At 38.6% G+C, this 14,405-nt stretch overlaps 1 protein-coding gene across 6 annotated transcripts in view; it reads right to left on the bottom strand.

Annotated features, from left to right (window-relative positions):
* The window catches only part of LOC150076347 (phospholipase D1-like), a 496,427-nt gene that overhangs the window by 375,190 nt on the left and 106,832 nt on the right, over positions 1 to 14,405 (bottom strand). For all 6 annotated transcript variants that reach the window (XM_090387709.1, XM_090387710.1, XM_090387707.1 and 3 more), the window contains exon 5: positions 11,085 to 11,190. In XM_090387709.1, coding sequence (XP_090243835.1) covers positions 11,085 to 11,190 — 106 coding nt within the window. The remainder of the gene's footprint in view (positions 1 to 11,084; positions 11,191 to 14,405) is intronic.

Below are 14,405 nucleotides of genomic sequence, written 5' to 3'. Positions count from 1 at the left end.
ATCTCAATGTCATGTCGGGGATCAAGGTTGTGCTACTCAACCCAATAATGTTCAGCAAAAGGAGTACTCAAAGTTAGAGGTTCGGAGAGCACCCCTCATGTTACGAAACATGATCTTTCAATCTCCTGGCATTTCAATTGCCTATATAACATTCCTCACATGTAATGCAATACACAGAACCACTTCATAATGAAGATGGGATGGGTGTTTTCACCTTGGAAATAACGGAACATAATTTCCTACCAGGAAGTTGCACACACTGTATATGGTAAGACGTTCCAATATGCCAGGATAATAGGGGATGTAGGAAGTTGAGATAAACTCATTACACTGTCGGGGACTTGGCCGTGTAACAAACTCACAGGCTTGTAGTTCACGTCCATCCAGAACATGAGGTGGATAACTGCAAATGGAAAGCTCTGCTCTTACTTTGGAAATCTCTAATTGTCTGTCACCTATGGAACTGGAATGTGTCCAAACACAGGTAAATGAATGCTCCGCTGTTGCTGAGCATTACTGGGTTGAGCAGTACAACCTTGATCCCCAGCGTAACATTGAGATCATCGACCATTCACGTGACTACCGTCAGCACTCGTGACTTGAGGAGCTGCACACAGTCAATTAGCATTAGCAGAGGCATATGATGCAAGAAAGCAAGCTTATAGGGCTTCAGCAAAAAAAAAAAAAAAACTCCTTCCCATTTCACCCATCCAGTCACTCCAAATGTTTGCCTAGTTCAGCCTTAAATTTATTTAAGCTATCAATTTCCACAACAACAGATGAGAGTCTGTCCCAGCAATCAACTACCCGCTGGCTAAAGGCAAACTTCCGCACATCATTTCTACAACTGTCTTTCCTCAATATGAATCTATGCCCCCTCAGGTTCTTAATCTCAGCAAATGGAAGTATCCCATCAGCTTGAGCCTACTCAAACCATTCAAGGCCTTGTACACCTCAATCAGATCATCTTGCAGGTGCCTAGTCTCCAGATACAGCAACTTACAGAGTTTAAGCCTCTCCTGGTAAGAGAACCTCTTAGCTCCTCTCACCAATCTTGTTGCCCTTCAGAGGTTGCTGGAATGAGTCTGTACTCATTCCAGCAACCTCTACATTCTTCCTAAAATGAGGCCTCCAGACCTGTACGGAGTACTCAAGTTGTGGCCTGACCATTGCCTTATACAAAAGGTATAATCACCACTTTGTCTCTGCTAGCAAAATTCCTATATATGATTGACAAAACTCCATAACCTGCACTGCTCAGAGAGCTTCATACCCGACTGCACAATTACTCCCAGTCTTTTTCATTCTCCACCTCCCTGAGTGTAGTACTACACTCAGGGAGGTGGAGAATGAAAAAGACTCTTGGGTTACATATGGGTAGCAGTACTCAGTATTTGTCAAAATTAAACTTCAGTTGCCACTTCTCAGCCCATCTACCTAACTTTTCCAGATTCTGTTGCAGTAGCATACTGTCTTTACTATCATTAACAACCCTGCCAACCTTTGTATCATCTGCAAACTTCAACATTAACTTGAACACGGTGTCTGGAGACTAGGCATCAGCAAGGTGATCTGATTGAGGTGTATAAGGCCTTGAATGGTTTGGGCATGCTGAATGCTGATGGGATTCTTACCCTTGCTTAGAATAATCGCCTGAGAGGGCATAAATTCAAATTGAGGAAAGACAGTTGTAGGATAGATGTGCAGAAGTTTGCCTTTAGCCAGCGGGTAGTTGAGCTGAAACAAACTTCCATCTGTCGTAGAAGTTGATAGCTCAAATAGATTCATGGCACATGTGGCAAGTGCCTCTCGTGTGCATCCCCTAGGGCCGGCCCTGACTGTCTGTAATGTAAAGGGTAACTTCCTGTTTGATTTTATCACAAGGGACTTTTCAGAATAAAACACCTATTTTTACTGTGTTCACGCCACTTTACATTTTCAAATATACTGAAAAGTACTTTCCATCCATTTGAAGGATTATTACTGTTCAGCGGCGTAGCCAGGGTAGGGTCAGCAGGTATACTGTACCCTCCTGATACCGAAATCTGGTATTGTGGCACATTTTTAGAAAAGTAATATTGCGATATACATTGAATAAATACTTAAGTTGCACAATGTTTTTAAAAATATTAAATTTTATATCCATAATTCATTGTTTATCTATTAGTTTTGCAGATATGAAACAAATAAAAAAAACCCATACTAAAATAATCATTTATCAAATAGTTTGATAAATTTGATTTCAGGCACCTCTTATTTAAAACCAAAAATAACAGGTAGATTAGCATTAGGCACCTTTTTTTTTTGTAAATGTCTGACAAGAAATCCTCATTACACCACTGCTATTGTTTGATTTTACAAAATGTTCATGTGAAGTTCCTTTGACACCAGTTTTTGAAGTTTATAACACAGCTATCAATAGAAATATTTTCTGGAAATTTCTTTATAAAATATATAAAAAAAATGTGCTGTACTGATACTGTTCCCTAAAAAAATTACAATAAAGCAAACTTTTCTTTTATTAAATGTGCACTGCAGTGTTATCAGTTTTACACCAGTTTTTTTTTCTGTTTCCAGTGTTCCAATAGATGAATTTCCTTTAATTTGTGTTAGTAGATGCAATACCTATTTAATTTGTGTTAGTAGATGCAATACCTATTTTTCAAAAACAATTCTTTCAGTTATGTTTCTTATGCCAAGAAACAGTTGTGTGCATTCCCCCCCCCATCACGCTTGTGAGTGACAGGATCTACCATGTCACTCACTGCTCCGTGTAACTTAATTCACATTATACACTAGAAATTCAGTGTCACATTCTATAATCAAGGTCAACACCTGATTGTTTTTCTCAGGAATAATTAGAAAATGCATATCTGAATGTATATTTTTGCTGTTTGCACGTTAATTAATAGATTTTTCTGAATTTTAAAGTTGGGACATCAAAGAAAACACTTCTGTTTATGTATATTGAGAGTTTCAATTTTGTAGATAGAATAGAAATTATAGAAATAATTAGTTCACTGTGGTAATTTTCACCCCAGCTGACTAACAAAGCTTGAAAATGAGATGGGACTGAAGCAGGGTGTTTGTTGGAAATAATATTCCTGTAAAATTGCTAGCTGAGATAATCCCTACACAGGCTGCTGCGCGGGGAAGGCAGAAAGGAAGAACAAAGGGTGCTGAAATAAGAACACTATGGCTGGATTTCCTGTGTCACCATATAAAGCTTATGACCCAAATGCTGCTAGCCATTGTGGATTGAAGTGCATGCCTCTCTACAGTTTATAACCATTGTCGGTTAAACAACCAGCTCTCAAAATTCTTGAAAATTTAAACAACCAGCTCGTGACAGCTGGCTCCAGCACACCACTGGATGTAGAGCTGTGGAATGAATACAGAGGAGGGCAATGACATTGGTGAGTGGAACAAATTCTCTTACCATTGCAACAAGAAAGGCTTAAAAGTTCTGAAAATTGCAGTGTTTGGAGACTAGACACCTGCAAGGTGATCTGATTGAGGTGTTATAAGACCTTCAGTGGTTTGAGTAAGCTCAATGCTGATAGAATCCTTTCTCTTGCTTGGACTATGCACATGAGGCTGCACAACATGAGGTGGAATAAACTTCAACCTGGTGATGTAGAAGTATAGTTTGAATAAATTCAAGGAGAAACTAGACAGACTGTTATATAGGATAGACATATGGGTTTATACAGCTGATTTATACAATTTACTATACAGCCTGCTTTCTTGCATTATTTGCTATTACTAATACTAACCTGTTTAACTCTAAACTCACTGAACTAACCTTTCCTCATTTATCTCTTGATTTCTGTTCTTCGAAACACCTTCCTTCACACATATTTTCTGAAAATTACAATTACAGAAATTTAAGTGCAATGTCAAAAATTATATTCCATTTTGTTGAACTTTAATCCAATCTATACATGATACCAAGTACTTTAGCTTCTAATAGTTAATTGGGGAATTTATTAGAAGAGGAGAAAAAAATTAATGAGGTGGTACTTCATAATTAACATGCTTATATGAGGAGGGTTTAAAAAAAAGATTTGTATTCACCCAGAAGCAGTGGTAATAGAAGGTTAAACAAACATGTATCTTTTTCAACATAGGCACCAGACAAAATGACACATTTTTGCCACATCTGAATACATTTCTGCAGGCCAGTTTTGTAGAAGCCCTCTGACTGTCCTACAAACCACAACTTGGCAGCTGAAGTCACCTCATCATCAGCAGCAGGAAAATTTTTCCATGAAGAAAATACTGTTCCATAAAACGCTGTTTCCTGGGCATCAAATGTTCTGCAGGTGTAAACCTTTAACTATCAATGTTAACTAACGTGCTTTGTGCATGGACTGAATTCAAAAGCTGATTTGGTTATATTCAATCTTAGTTAGCATTAGTAGAGGCATTTGATGCAAGAAAGCAAGCTTATGCAGCATCAGCCAAAAAAATAAAATAAATAAAATAAAATAAATAAAAAATAACCACTTCCACTTCACCCCTCTGTTCGTTTGAAATACCTGTCCAGCTGAGCCTTAAACTTATTTAGGCTATCAACTTCCACAAGGGATGGAAGTTTATTCCACCAACCAACCACCCACTGGCTAAATGTAAATTTCCTCACGTCTATCCTACATCTGTCTTTTCTCAATTAGAATTTATGGCCTCTCAGGTGATTATTCTGAGCAAGAGGAAGAATCCCATCAGCATTGAGCATGCTCAAACCATTCAAGGCTTTATACACCTCAATCAGATCACCTCGCCGGTGCCTAGTCTCCAGACACTAATTTCCAAAACTTAAGCCTTTCTTCATAAGAGCACCCCTTTGTTCCATTCATTAATCTTGTTGCCCTTCTCTGTACTCGTTCTACAGCTCTACATCCTTCTTGAAATGAGGCCTCCAGATCTGTATACAGTACTCTAGGTGTGGTCTGACCATTGCCTTATACAATGGAATAATCACCTCCTTATCCCTGCTAGAAAAATTCCTATATATCATCGACATTACACCATGAGCTACTCTTGCAGCCCGTCTGCACTGCTCAGAAAACTTCATATCTGCCTGCACAACCACCGCCAGGTCCCTTTCATTCTCTACCACTGTCAGTGTAGTACCACAGAGTTGATACGTTGCTCTGGGGTTGCTGTTTCCCATATGTAGTACTTTACATTTGTCAATGTTAAACTACATTTGCCACCTCGAAGCCCATCTGCTCAACCTTTCCAGATCCTGTTGCAGCAGCATAGTGTCAGTAGTGTCCTTGACAACCCTGCCAACCTTCGTATCGTCGGCAAACTTGGACATTAAGCTTGATATACCATCATCGATATCATTTATAAATACAGAAAACAATAATGGACCCAATACTGAACCCTGAGGGACTCCGCTAATAACATTAGTCTACAATCAGCAGTGTCCATTGATTACCACTCTGTCTTCTACCCCTCAACCACCCCTTTATCCACAGCAGCAATTTGCCTCCAATGCCACACTGCTCCAATTTGTGCAGCAGTCTTCCATGTGCAACAGTATCAAAAGCCTTTCTAAGATCCAAGTATATAATATCAAAGTTATTCCCTGCATCCAGTTCTTTTGTGACTGCATCATAGTATCCAATCAAATTGGTCAGGCAAGACTTCCCCTTAACAAAACCATGCTGTGTCTGAGCTATGACTGAAGTCATGTCTAGATGATCCTGCAGTGCTTCTTTAACCAGTGCCTCCATTAATTTTCCAGGAACAGAAGTTAAACTAACAGGTCTATAATTATTTGTGTCGCCCTTTGATCCTACTTTGTGAATTGGGGTTACATTTGCACATCTCCAGTCCATGGGTACTTCCCCTGAGTCCAAGGAAGCTCTCATAATTATGGCTAAGGGTTTGCTTACTTCCTTTGTGCTTCCTTTAATATAACTGGATAGATCCCATCCACCCCAGGTGCCTTTCTTGTATTTATCTTCAACAATTTCTCCTCCACTTTACTCTCAGTTATTACAAGATTCTCTAGCTTACTGCCAGAGTTGAATACACCTCAGGAATTCCCCTCGCTGAATAACTCCTCATGTGTGAATGTCGATGCAAAATATTCATTCAGTTTGTTAGCTACCTGAGCAGGATCATCAACAGTTGACCCATTGATATCAAGTGAACCAATCTGATTCATCCCCTTCCTTCTAGAGTTTACATAAGTAAAGGCAAATTATGACAAATCTTTGGCAAAGGATGCAAAGAAAAATAGCAAAGAGTTCTTTACTTATGTAAACTCTAGAAGGAAAGGGATGAATCAGATTGGTCCATTGGATATTGATGGTTCAACTGTTGATGATTCTGCTCAGGTGGCTAACAAAATAAATGAGTATTTTGCATCTACATTCACACATGAGGAGTTATTCAGGTAGGGGAAAGCCAGAGGTGAATTAAACTCTGGCAGTGAGCTAGATGATTTTGTAATAACTGAGAGGAAAGTGGAGGAGAAATTGTTGAAGATAAACCTAAAAAAGACACCCGGGGTGGATGGGATCTATCCAGTTATATTAAAGGAGGCAGCATAGGAAGTAAGCAACTTAGCAATAATTATGAGAGTTTCTTTGGACTCAGGGGAGGTACCAATGGACTGGAGATGTACAAATGTGACCCCAATTCACAAAGGAGGATCAAAGGGCAACACAAGTAATTAAAGACTTGTTGGTTTAACTTCTGTTTTAGGAAAAACAATGGAGGCACTAGTTAAAGAAGCACTGCAGGATCATCTAGACAAGACTTCAGTTATAGCTCAGACACAGCATGGTTTTGTTAGGGGAAAGTCTTGCCTGACCAATTTGATTGGATACTATGATGTGGTCACAAAGGAACTGGATGCAGTTAATTACTTTGATATCATATATTTGGATCTTAGAAAGGCTTTTGATACTGTTGCACATGGAAGACTGCTACACAAATTGGAGCAGTGTGGCATTGGAGGCAAATTTCTGCTATAGATAAGGGGATGGTTGAGTGAGAGAAGACAGAGTGGTAATCAATGGACACTGCTCATCGTGGACTAATGTTATTAGTGGAGTCTCTCAGGGTTCAGTGTTGGGTCCATTGTTGTTTTCTGTATTTATAAATGATATTGATGATGGTATATCAAGCTTAATGTCCAAGTTTGCAGACGATACGAAGGTTGGCAGATTTGTTAAGGACACTACTGACACTATGCTGCTGCAACAGGATCTGGAAAGGTTGAGCAGATGGGCTGAGAGGTGGCAAATGTAAAGTACTACATATGGAAAGCAGCAACCCCAGAAAAACGTATCAACGCTGTGGTACTACACTGACAGTGGTAGAGAATGAAAAGGACCTGGGGGTAATTGTGCAGGCAGATATGAAGTTCTCTGAGCAGTGCAGATGGGCTGCAAGAGTAGCTCATGGTGTCTTGTCAATGATATACAGGAATTTTTCTAGCAGGGATAAGGAGGTGATTATTCCCTTGTATAAGGAAATGGTCAGGCCACACCTTGAGTACTGTATACAGGTCTGGAGGCCTCATTTCAAGAAGGATGTAGAGCTGCTGGAACGAGTACAGAGAAGGGCAACAAGATTAGTGAATGGAACCAAGGGTTGCTCTTACAAAAAAAGGCTTAAGTTTTGCAAATTACAGTGTCTGGAGACTAGGCACCGGTGATGTGATCTGATAGAGGTGTATAAAGCCTTGAATGGTTTGGGTATGCTCAATGCTGATGGGATTCTTACTCTTGCTCAGAATAATCACCTGAGAGGGCATAAATTCAAATTGAGGAAAGACAGATGTGTGGAAGTTTGCCTTTAGCCAGCGGGTAGTTGGTTGGTGGAACAGACTTCCATTCTTTGTTGTGGAAGTTGTCCAGCTCAGCCCTAAATAAATTTAAGGCTGAGCTGGACAGGTATTTGGAACAAATGGAGAAGTGAAATGGGAGCTTTTTTTTTTTTTTTTTTTTGGCTGATGCTGCATAAGCTTGCTTTCTTGCATCTTATGCCTCTTCTAATATACTATATACGTAAGGCTAATAATACGTGTACCAATATGTCGGCATTCTTCATGTGGTCTTCATTTGGCACTGCTCGTATTCTAAGGACCAACACCCATCCTTCAGTTCAAGTGTATAGGAGCATTTGTATATGTACTGCATAGACTCAATATGTAACAGTCTAAGCTCAACGAATTACATTAATACAAATGAATTCACATGTGTCTAACACTAATTACTAAGATGTAAGAGTGATACTATATTAGTAAGTGTTCCTACAAGGAGGGATGTTTCTTATTAGACTATCAAGTTATGAACATCTGACACTTTCATTCATATTTAAGCTATTATGTCATAAAGTTAGGATGAGATTTACGAGAAAAATCTTTGCTTCCTTCAGGAAAAGTCTCTTCTCTAAGTCTTAGTCTTCAATGATTCTTCTAACAGTTTACGTCTGAAAGGCTTTGGAGCCTGTGATTGGTTAGAAGACCAAGTAAGAAGTCTTCAGAAGGCAGCAATAGGTCAGCAGCAAAAGTCTCTTTAGACGTCTCTGGAGAATAAGTCTGAAGTGAGAAGTTCCTAGAACAAGTCCTTGTTCTTTGTCTCTGATCTGAATATATATATATATATATATATATATATATATATATATATATATTCAGTTGGCTAAAATGCTAATTTTGTGGGGAAGTAAAATCCCAGGGACTGGTATTTTGAGGACAAAATAGATAAGGGGATTGTTATGATGAGAAAATGAACCTCACATCTGCATGGGGTGGAATTTCTAGACTTCTCAGTGGTAGTCACTGGATTGAAAGTCCGATTCCCAACTTAAGGAATCTCCAGACAACAATCGACTCAGCAGTTATGAGGTTCAGATTTCACCTTAAAGTCTGTTTTTTAATTGTCATTACTCTCTTTTCTCAGACGAAGATCATTTGATTTCTCTCTGTTTTATGAATATTATATCCACAATGTTCATCAATATCCAATCGAGTAATGACCTTTTGCTGTGCATTGACCAGACTAATGAAGGTAGGATAGTATTGCAATTGCTGTCATGGCACCAATGAATGTACACTCTAAAGAAGAGGAGCGTCGTTATGCACAGGGTGAGTTTCACACTACAAGTACAGTAGTGATAAAAAGTATAAGGTGACTTGGAAAAGCAATAGCCTTCAAAGGCAAATGTAAAATAAAAATTAAGACATTTTTAAAATACTTCAAGGGCAGGAAGGTGGAAGAAATTAGAGGGCGCAAGGCCGGGGGAGAATAAGCAGGATGTATCAATATTTCAAATCCACATTCATGGGCACACATACTGCAGCATGTGAGGAATACACAAGGGCATTATCATGATGCAGGCACACAGCTTTCCCATCTTTTTTTCTTTTATAGCAGCAAATAGCTTTATGAGGAGGATGAAATAATACTTTGCCATCACAGTACAGCCCTTCTAAAGGTAATCTGTTAGTATTACACCATGTCAATTCCAAAAAACCAACAGTGTCACTTTGCCAGCACCTGGTTGCACCTTTGCCTTTTTGGCGGCTGGTGATTCTGTACGTTCCGTTGTTTTGACATTGTTTAGTTTTGAAATAATGGTGATGGATCAGAGTTTCACTCATGGTGATTAGTCAAGAAAAAAAAGCTCCTCTTGCTTTTCCTGGCATATTGACAAAATTTCATAGGCACCTTGTGTCCTTTCCTTCTTCTGATAACAGGTTTGAAGACTGGGAACCCATCTAGCAGACACTTTACTCATATGCAACTGTTGGTGGATGATGTTCTCCACAGACCCTACTCTAATTTGGAGTTCTGCAGTTGGTTCTTTGATGCTAATACAGCAATCTTCCAGGAATAATGCCTCAATTTTTGCAACATTTCTGTTACAGTAGTTTCTGGGTGTCCTGCAATTTGTTTATCCTGCACTGAGGTTCTTACACATTTGAATGGTTTGAGGAATCAATGAACAACAACACTAACCTGGGCAGTCTTCTCCATAAACAGTGACCATTTCTTCATGGATTGTTTTGGGCATTTCCATTTGCAGAAGGAAAAAAAGGAACTGAATCAGTGATCTGTATTCCTCCACTTTGTCAACTGTGACACTTAAACTTCATTTGGCACTGAAAAAAAAAAAATTTGACTGATCAAAATCAATTTGTGTGGTTACTATAGAGATCAATGTATCAAACAAAAAAAAAATTCTTTATCACAATAACTACTTCTGGGTGAATATAAATCTTTTTGAAACCCCTCCGTACTTCAAAAAGTTAAGAATGGCTGCATCAAGAGGTATAATTGTGAACAGGTAGAATTTATTTTTAATCTTGTTACTTTTCTCTTCCCACTTCACTCATTTGTAGTTTTATTCATTTGCAAACAAACTTCAGACAGGATTTACTGGTGCAACAACTCTAGTTATCAAATAACATAATTTCTTATTCTTTCATAAACCATGATTAAGTATTTATATATCAGGATGAGAATACTAAAATTATTTCAGAACAAATGAAGGTGCAGAAAGAATGGGATGCTGCGACATCAAGCACCCTGGTACATTTTAATTAAAAATGTCAGAACAGAAAATTGCAGGCTTTTTGAAAAAATTGTGAGTAGTTCAGTGAAGTCTCATAACACTGATTGCTTTTATCACTTTCTGCCAATTGTTTTTTTGCTTATAGACCAAATTTTTCATTAAATAATAAATCCTTATATTGAAATGTACCGAAAATCACAATATGATTAGGCTATTTAGTTGTATGATTGTTTGTTATTTGGTTTTTAGGAGCATTAGCAACTAAGGCCATATTGATTCAGGGATATGCGGTGGTCATTCCCTGACCTTTCTGCATCCTCCGTATTTGGTGATCACTGGCTCGAACCCCGGTCTAATCAAGAAGCGTGTGCTATGCACTGCTGCTCCTGCCCACGGAGGCACCTTAGTTGTATGAGATATAACCCAAAGTACTCACTGGCTGGTAAATATTTCAGACTGAGTTCTTAAAACTAAGTGCAAATATCCATTTCACAGGTATCTATTTCCATCTGACAAACTCATTGATGAATACTCACCATTCTCTTTTTAAGATGTACTTCAGGAAGGAAAGCATCAGGTCGTTGTGGAAATCTGGGCAACCTACCAGTTTTCTGTCTGTAGCTTTTCCTCCTTTCTTTGTGTCTATATGAATTAATTTTAATTAGAGCCATACATTAATTTTATTTTTAAATTGATTCCTTACAACTGAATAACTAAATAATAATCACTTTATAGCTAAGAAATTACTTACAATGCTAATTTATTGTATTCAATTAATCATCATACATCATCAGAAACATTGCTAACAACAGCTGAGAAAGCAAAATATCATTTGGTTTGTGAGATAAGGGTACTGTGCTTATGCAATAATTTTTTTTTTTTTTTAAATGCACCAATAACACAAGACAGTTTTGTCAACTCAAAGAAATGGGCTCATTAAGAACACAATCAGAAAAATGGGCAATCATGTAACAGTGAAAACAAAAAAAGTAGCAGGAATGATGATTACAGAATAGAGTCTGCAAAAGTCACATTTGTCCCTGGAAATGAATGCTCCCAAGATACAACTGGCATAGTATTGATATCGGTTCCGATAAAAAGTATCACTCAAAAATTCGAAAGATGGAAGTGTTTTTTTTTTCAAAAAAAAAAAAACTTTATATCAAATCTAAATTGTGAATATAATAAATGGCCTTCTTATGGTTTATGTTTTAATTTGTGTGCATACCTGCACCCACACATAATGATAATTCAGTTGCTCAGCCCACCCTTATAGATGAAAATCGATAAGAAAAATTTAAATTATTTCTTGTTAGAAGGTTCCATCTGATCCAGAGTAAAACTTCTTATTCTGGAATTTATAAAGATCTTGAGAGAGAGAGAGAGAGAGAGAGAGAGAGAGAGAGAGAGAGAGAGAGAGAGAGAGAGAGAGAGAGAGAGAGAGAGATATAAATATGTAGATGTGTGGGAAAACACGCACACTGAAATACAAAGGGTACTAGGAAATTTTTGCAATATGACGCAACAATGAATCACAGGAAGCTGCTTGTTGCTGCATTTTGAGACATGTTCATACATGCATAGTAGCCGCCGCGCCAAGTCGATGGGCTCAGTTATTCATTAGTAATGAGAGTGTAAAGTGCTTGCGATGGCATCGTGGTCACGAAATGAGATAAGGACAGTTTTGCGGTATAATTTCGTGCGTGGTTTAACCATAGACCAGTGCTTAGAAGAAATGACTCTTGCAATAGATGATGATTGTCCACATCGTACAACGATATTCAGGTGGTATACAGAATTCCAAAGGGGAAATTTCACTCTGGAGGATTCTGAGAGGCCGGGAAGGCCACGAACGTCAGTTACGGAGGAAAACGTTACTGCTGTGAGGAAAATGCTTGACGAAAACAGGCAAGTGACCTACCAACAGATAGAGGATACTTTGGGCCTAAATGCACCAGCAATTCGTTCGATTCTGCAAGATCATTTGCACGTGAAGAAACTTTGTTCTCTCTGGGTGCCGCATCAACTGACTGAAGAGCAGATGACACGACGTGTGACTTGGTGCCGGGAGATGTTAAAAAAGTTTGATAAGGGACAATCTCGGTATGTCAACAACATCGTGACAGGTGACGAGACTTGGCTGTACTATTACGATCTGCCGACCAAGGCTCGAAACAAAGTTTGGGTCTTTGATGATGATGACACACCCGTAATTGTCAGAAAATCCCGATCTGTAAAGAAGAAAATGATAGCTGTATTTTTCAAATCGAGTGGAATTGTGGAACGTGTCGTTTTGGACACGCAGAAGACAGTCACAGCTAAGTGGTATACTGAACAATGCCTGCCTAAAGTCATTGGATCTATGAAGAACCTGCGGCCAAAGTCAAGAATGGACACCTGGTACCTCCATCACGAAAATGCTCCAGCTCACCGCGCCAAAGCCTGCACCGAATATTTGACCACGACAGGACTAAAACTTCTCGAGTACCCTCCCTACAGTCCAGACCTTGCTCCCTGCAACTTTGCACTTTTCCCGCATGTGAAAATGAAGCTAAAAGGGAGGCAGTTTTCCAGTGATGAGGACCTTCTACAGGCTTGGGACAACGAGTGTGCTTTACTCCCTAGTGAAACTTGGCAGAACTGGTTTAAAGATTGGTTTCGGAGGATGGAGAGGTGTATTGAATGTAGAGGAAATTACTTTGAAAAAATTAAATAAACAAAGCTGTATTGCAACTTTCCTAGTACCCTTTTGTATTGACCTATTGTATATTTACATTTCACGTTTTAGAAATTTCTACCTAGTACCTGTTTATGATATTTTTAGCATGCAGCACAGCGGATAGGTTGTGACACACACACATATATACATATATATAAATTAATTAATTTTGTTTATACTCCGGGATGACCAAACAGTCAGAGTTCACAAGATAGACAGAATACAAAAAACAGCACTGTATTTAGCAGTCGCAGGCTTGAACCCCAGTCACTCAAGGCACGTGTACTTATGCACCCACGTGCCTGACCACTCGCTAATGGGCTTGGCACACCTAGGGTCCTGAGCTGGATATCATCATCTGCTATGAGGCACAGAACAGTATGTCGCAGGTACACCTACGAATTGATATATATATATATATATATATATATATATATATATATATATATAGACAAAAAAAAGGTAAAAATCAGTATATTTGTGTATATGGTAGGGGAGTTGAGCTATCAGGTGTAATAACTATGGAAGAATTTGGAGAACCTGTAAGTAAAAAATCAGTATACATGAAATAAAAATAAAATGCAACTAAATAAGGGCATAATTATTGCAAGAACCTAAAGCTGTGGGTCCTAGGACTTTAACTACTTCTTCGAAAGGGTTGCCAGCGAAAATCATAGTAGCCACTACTATAGGCCAGGTCTCTGTATCTGTTATGATGTACATCACAGCTGACCTGACAGAGACCAGAAGGAAGAATAAAAGAATAAATAAAATAAAATAATAATGATAAATAAAATTCTGTGGAAAGAGAAGATTGAAATGTAAACTCAAAAAAATCTAAGAGATGGGAAAAAAACAAGTTTCAAGAAAACGTCTTCCGGTTCATACAGACAGTATGGACCGGAAGACGTTGAAAGTAAATGGTGATTGAAAGAGAGAGCTGAGTGTTTACGTGCGGTGTATTATACGTGTAAGTTGAAGTAGCTCCAACTACTTCAACTGACACATAGGGGATGAGGTGTGAAAACGTAAACCGGAACTGTACCCGTGTGACAGGGAAGTGAGCAATTAAACAGATGAGGCAAAAAGCCAGCAGAGGGAGAAACAAAAACTAACAAAGTAGTGTGGAAAAGACACT

The sequence above is a fragment of the Mastigoproctus giganteus genome, chromosome 13 (genome assembly GCF_048544385.1).
Source record: "Mastigoproctus giganteus isolate SK-2022 chromosome 13, ASM4854438v1, whole genome shotgun sequence".
Classification (NCBI taxonomy): Eukaryota; Metazoa; Arthropoda; class Arachnida; order Uropygi; family Thelyphonidae; genus Mastigoproctus; species Mastigoproctus giganteus.
The sequence above is the reverse complement of the archived record's forward strand: the minus strand, read 5'-3'. Positions and strand labels throughout refer to the sequence as shown.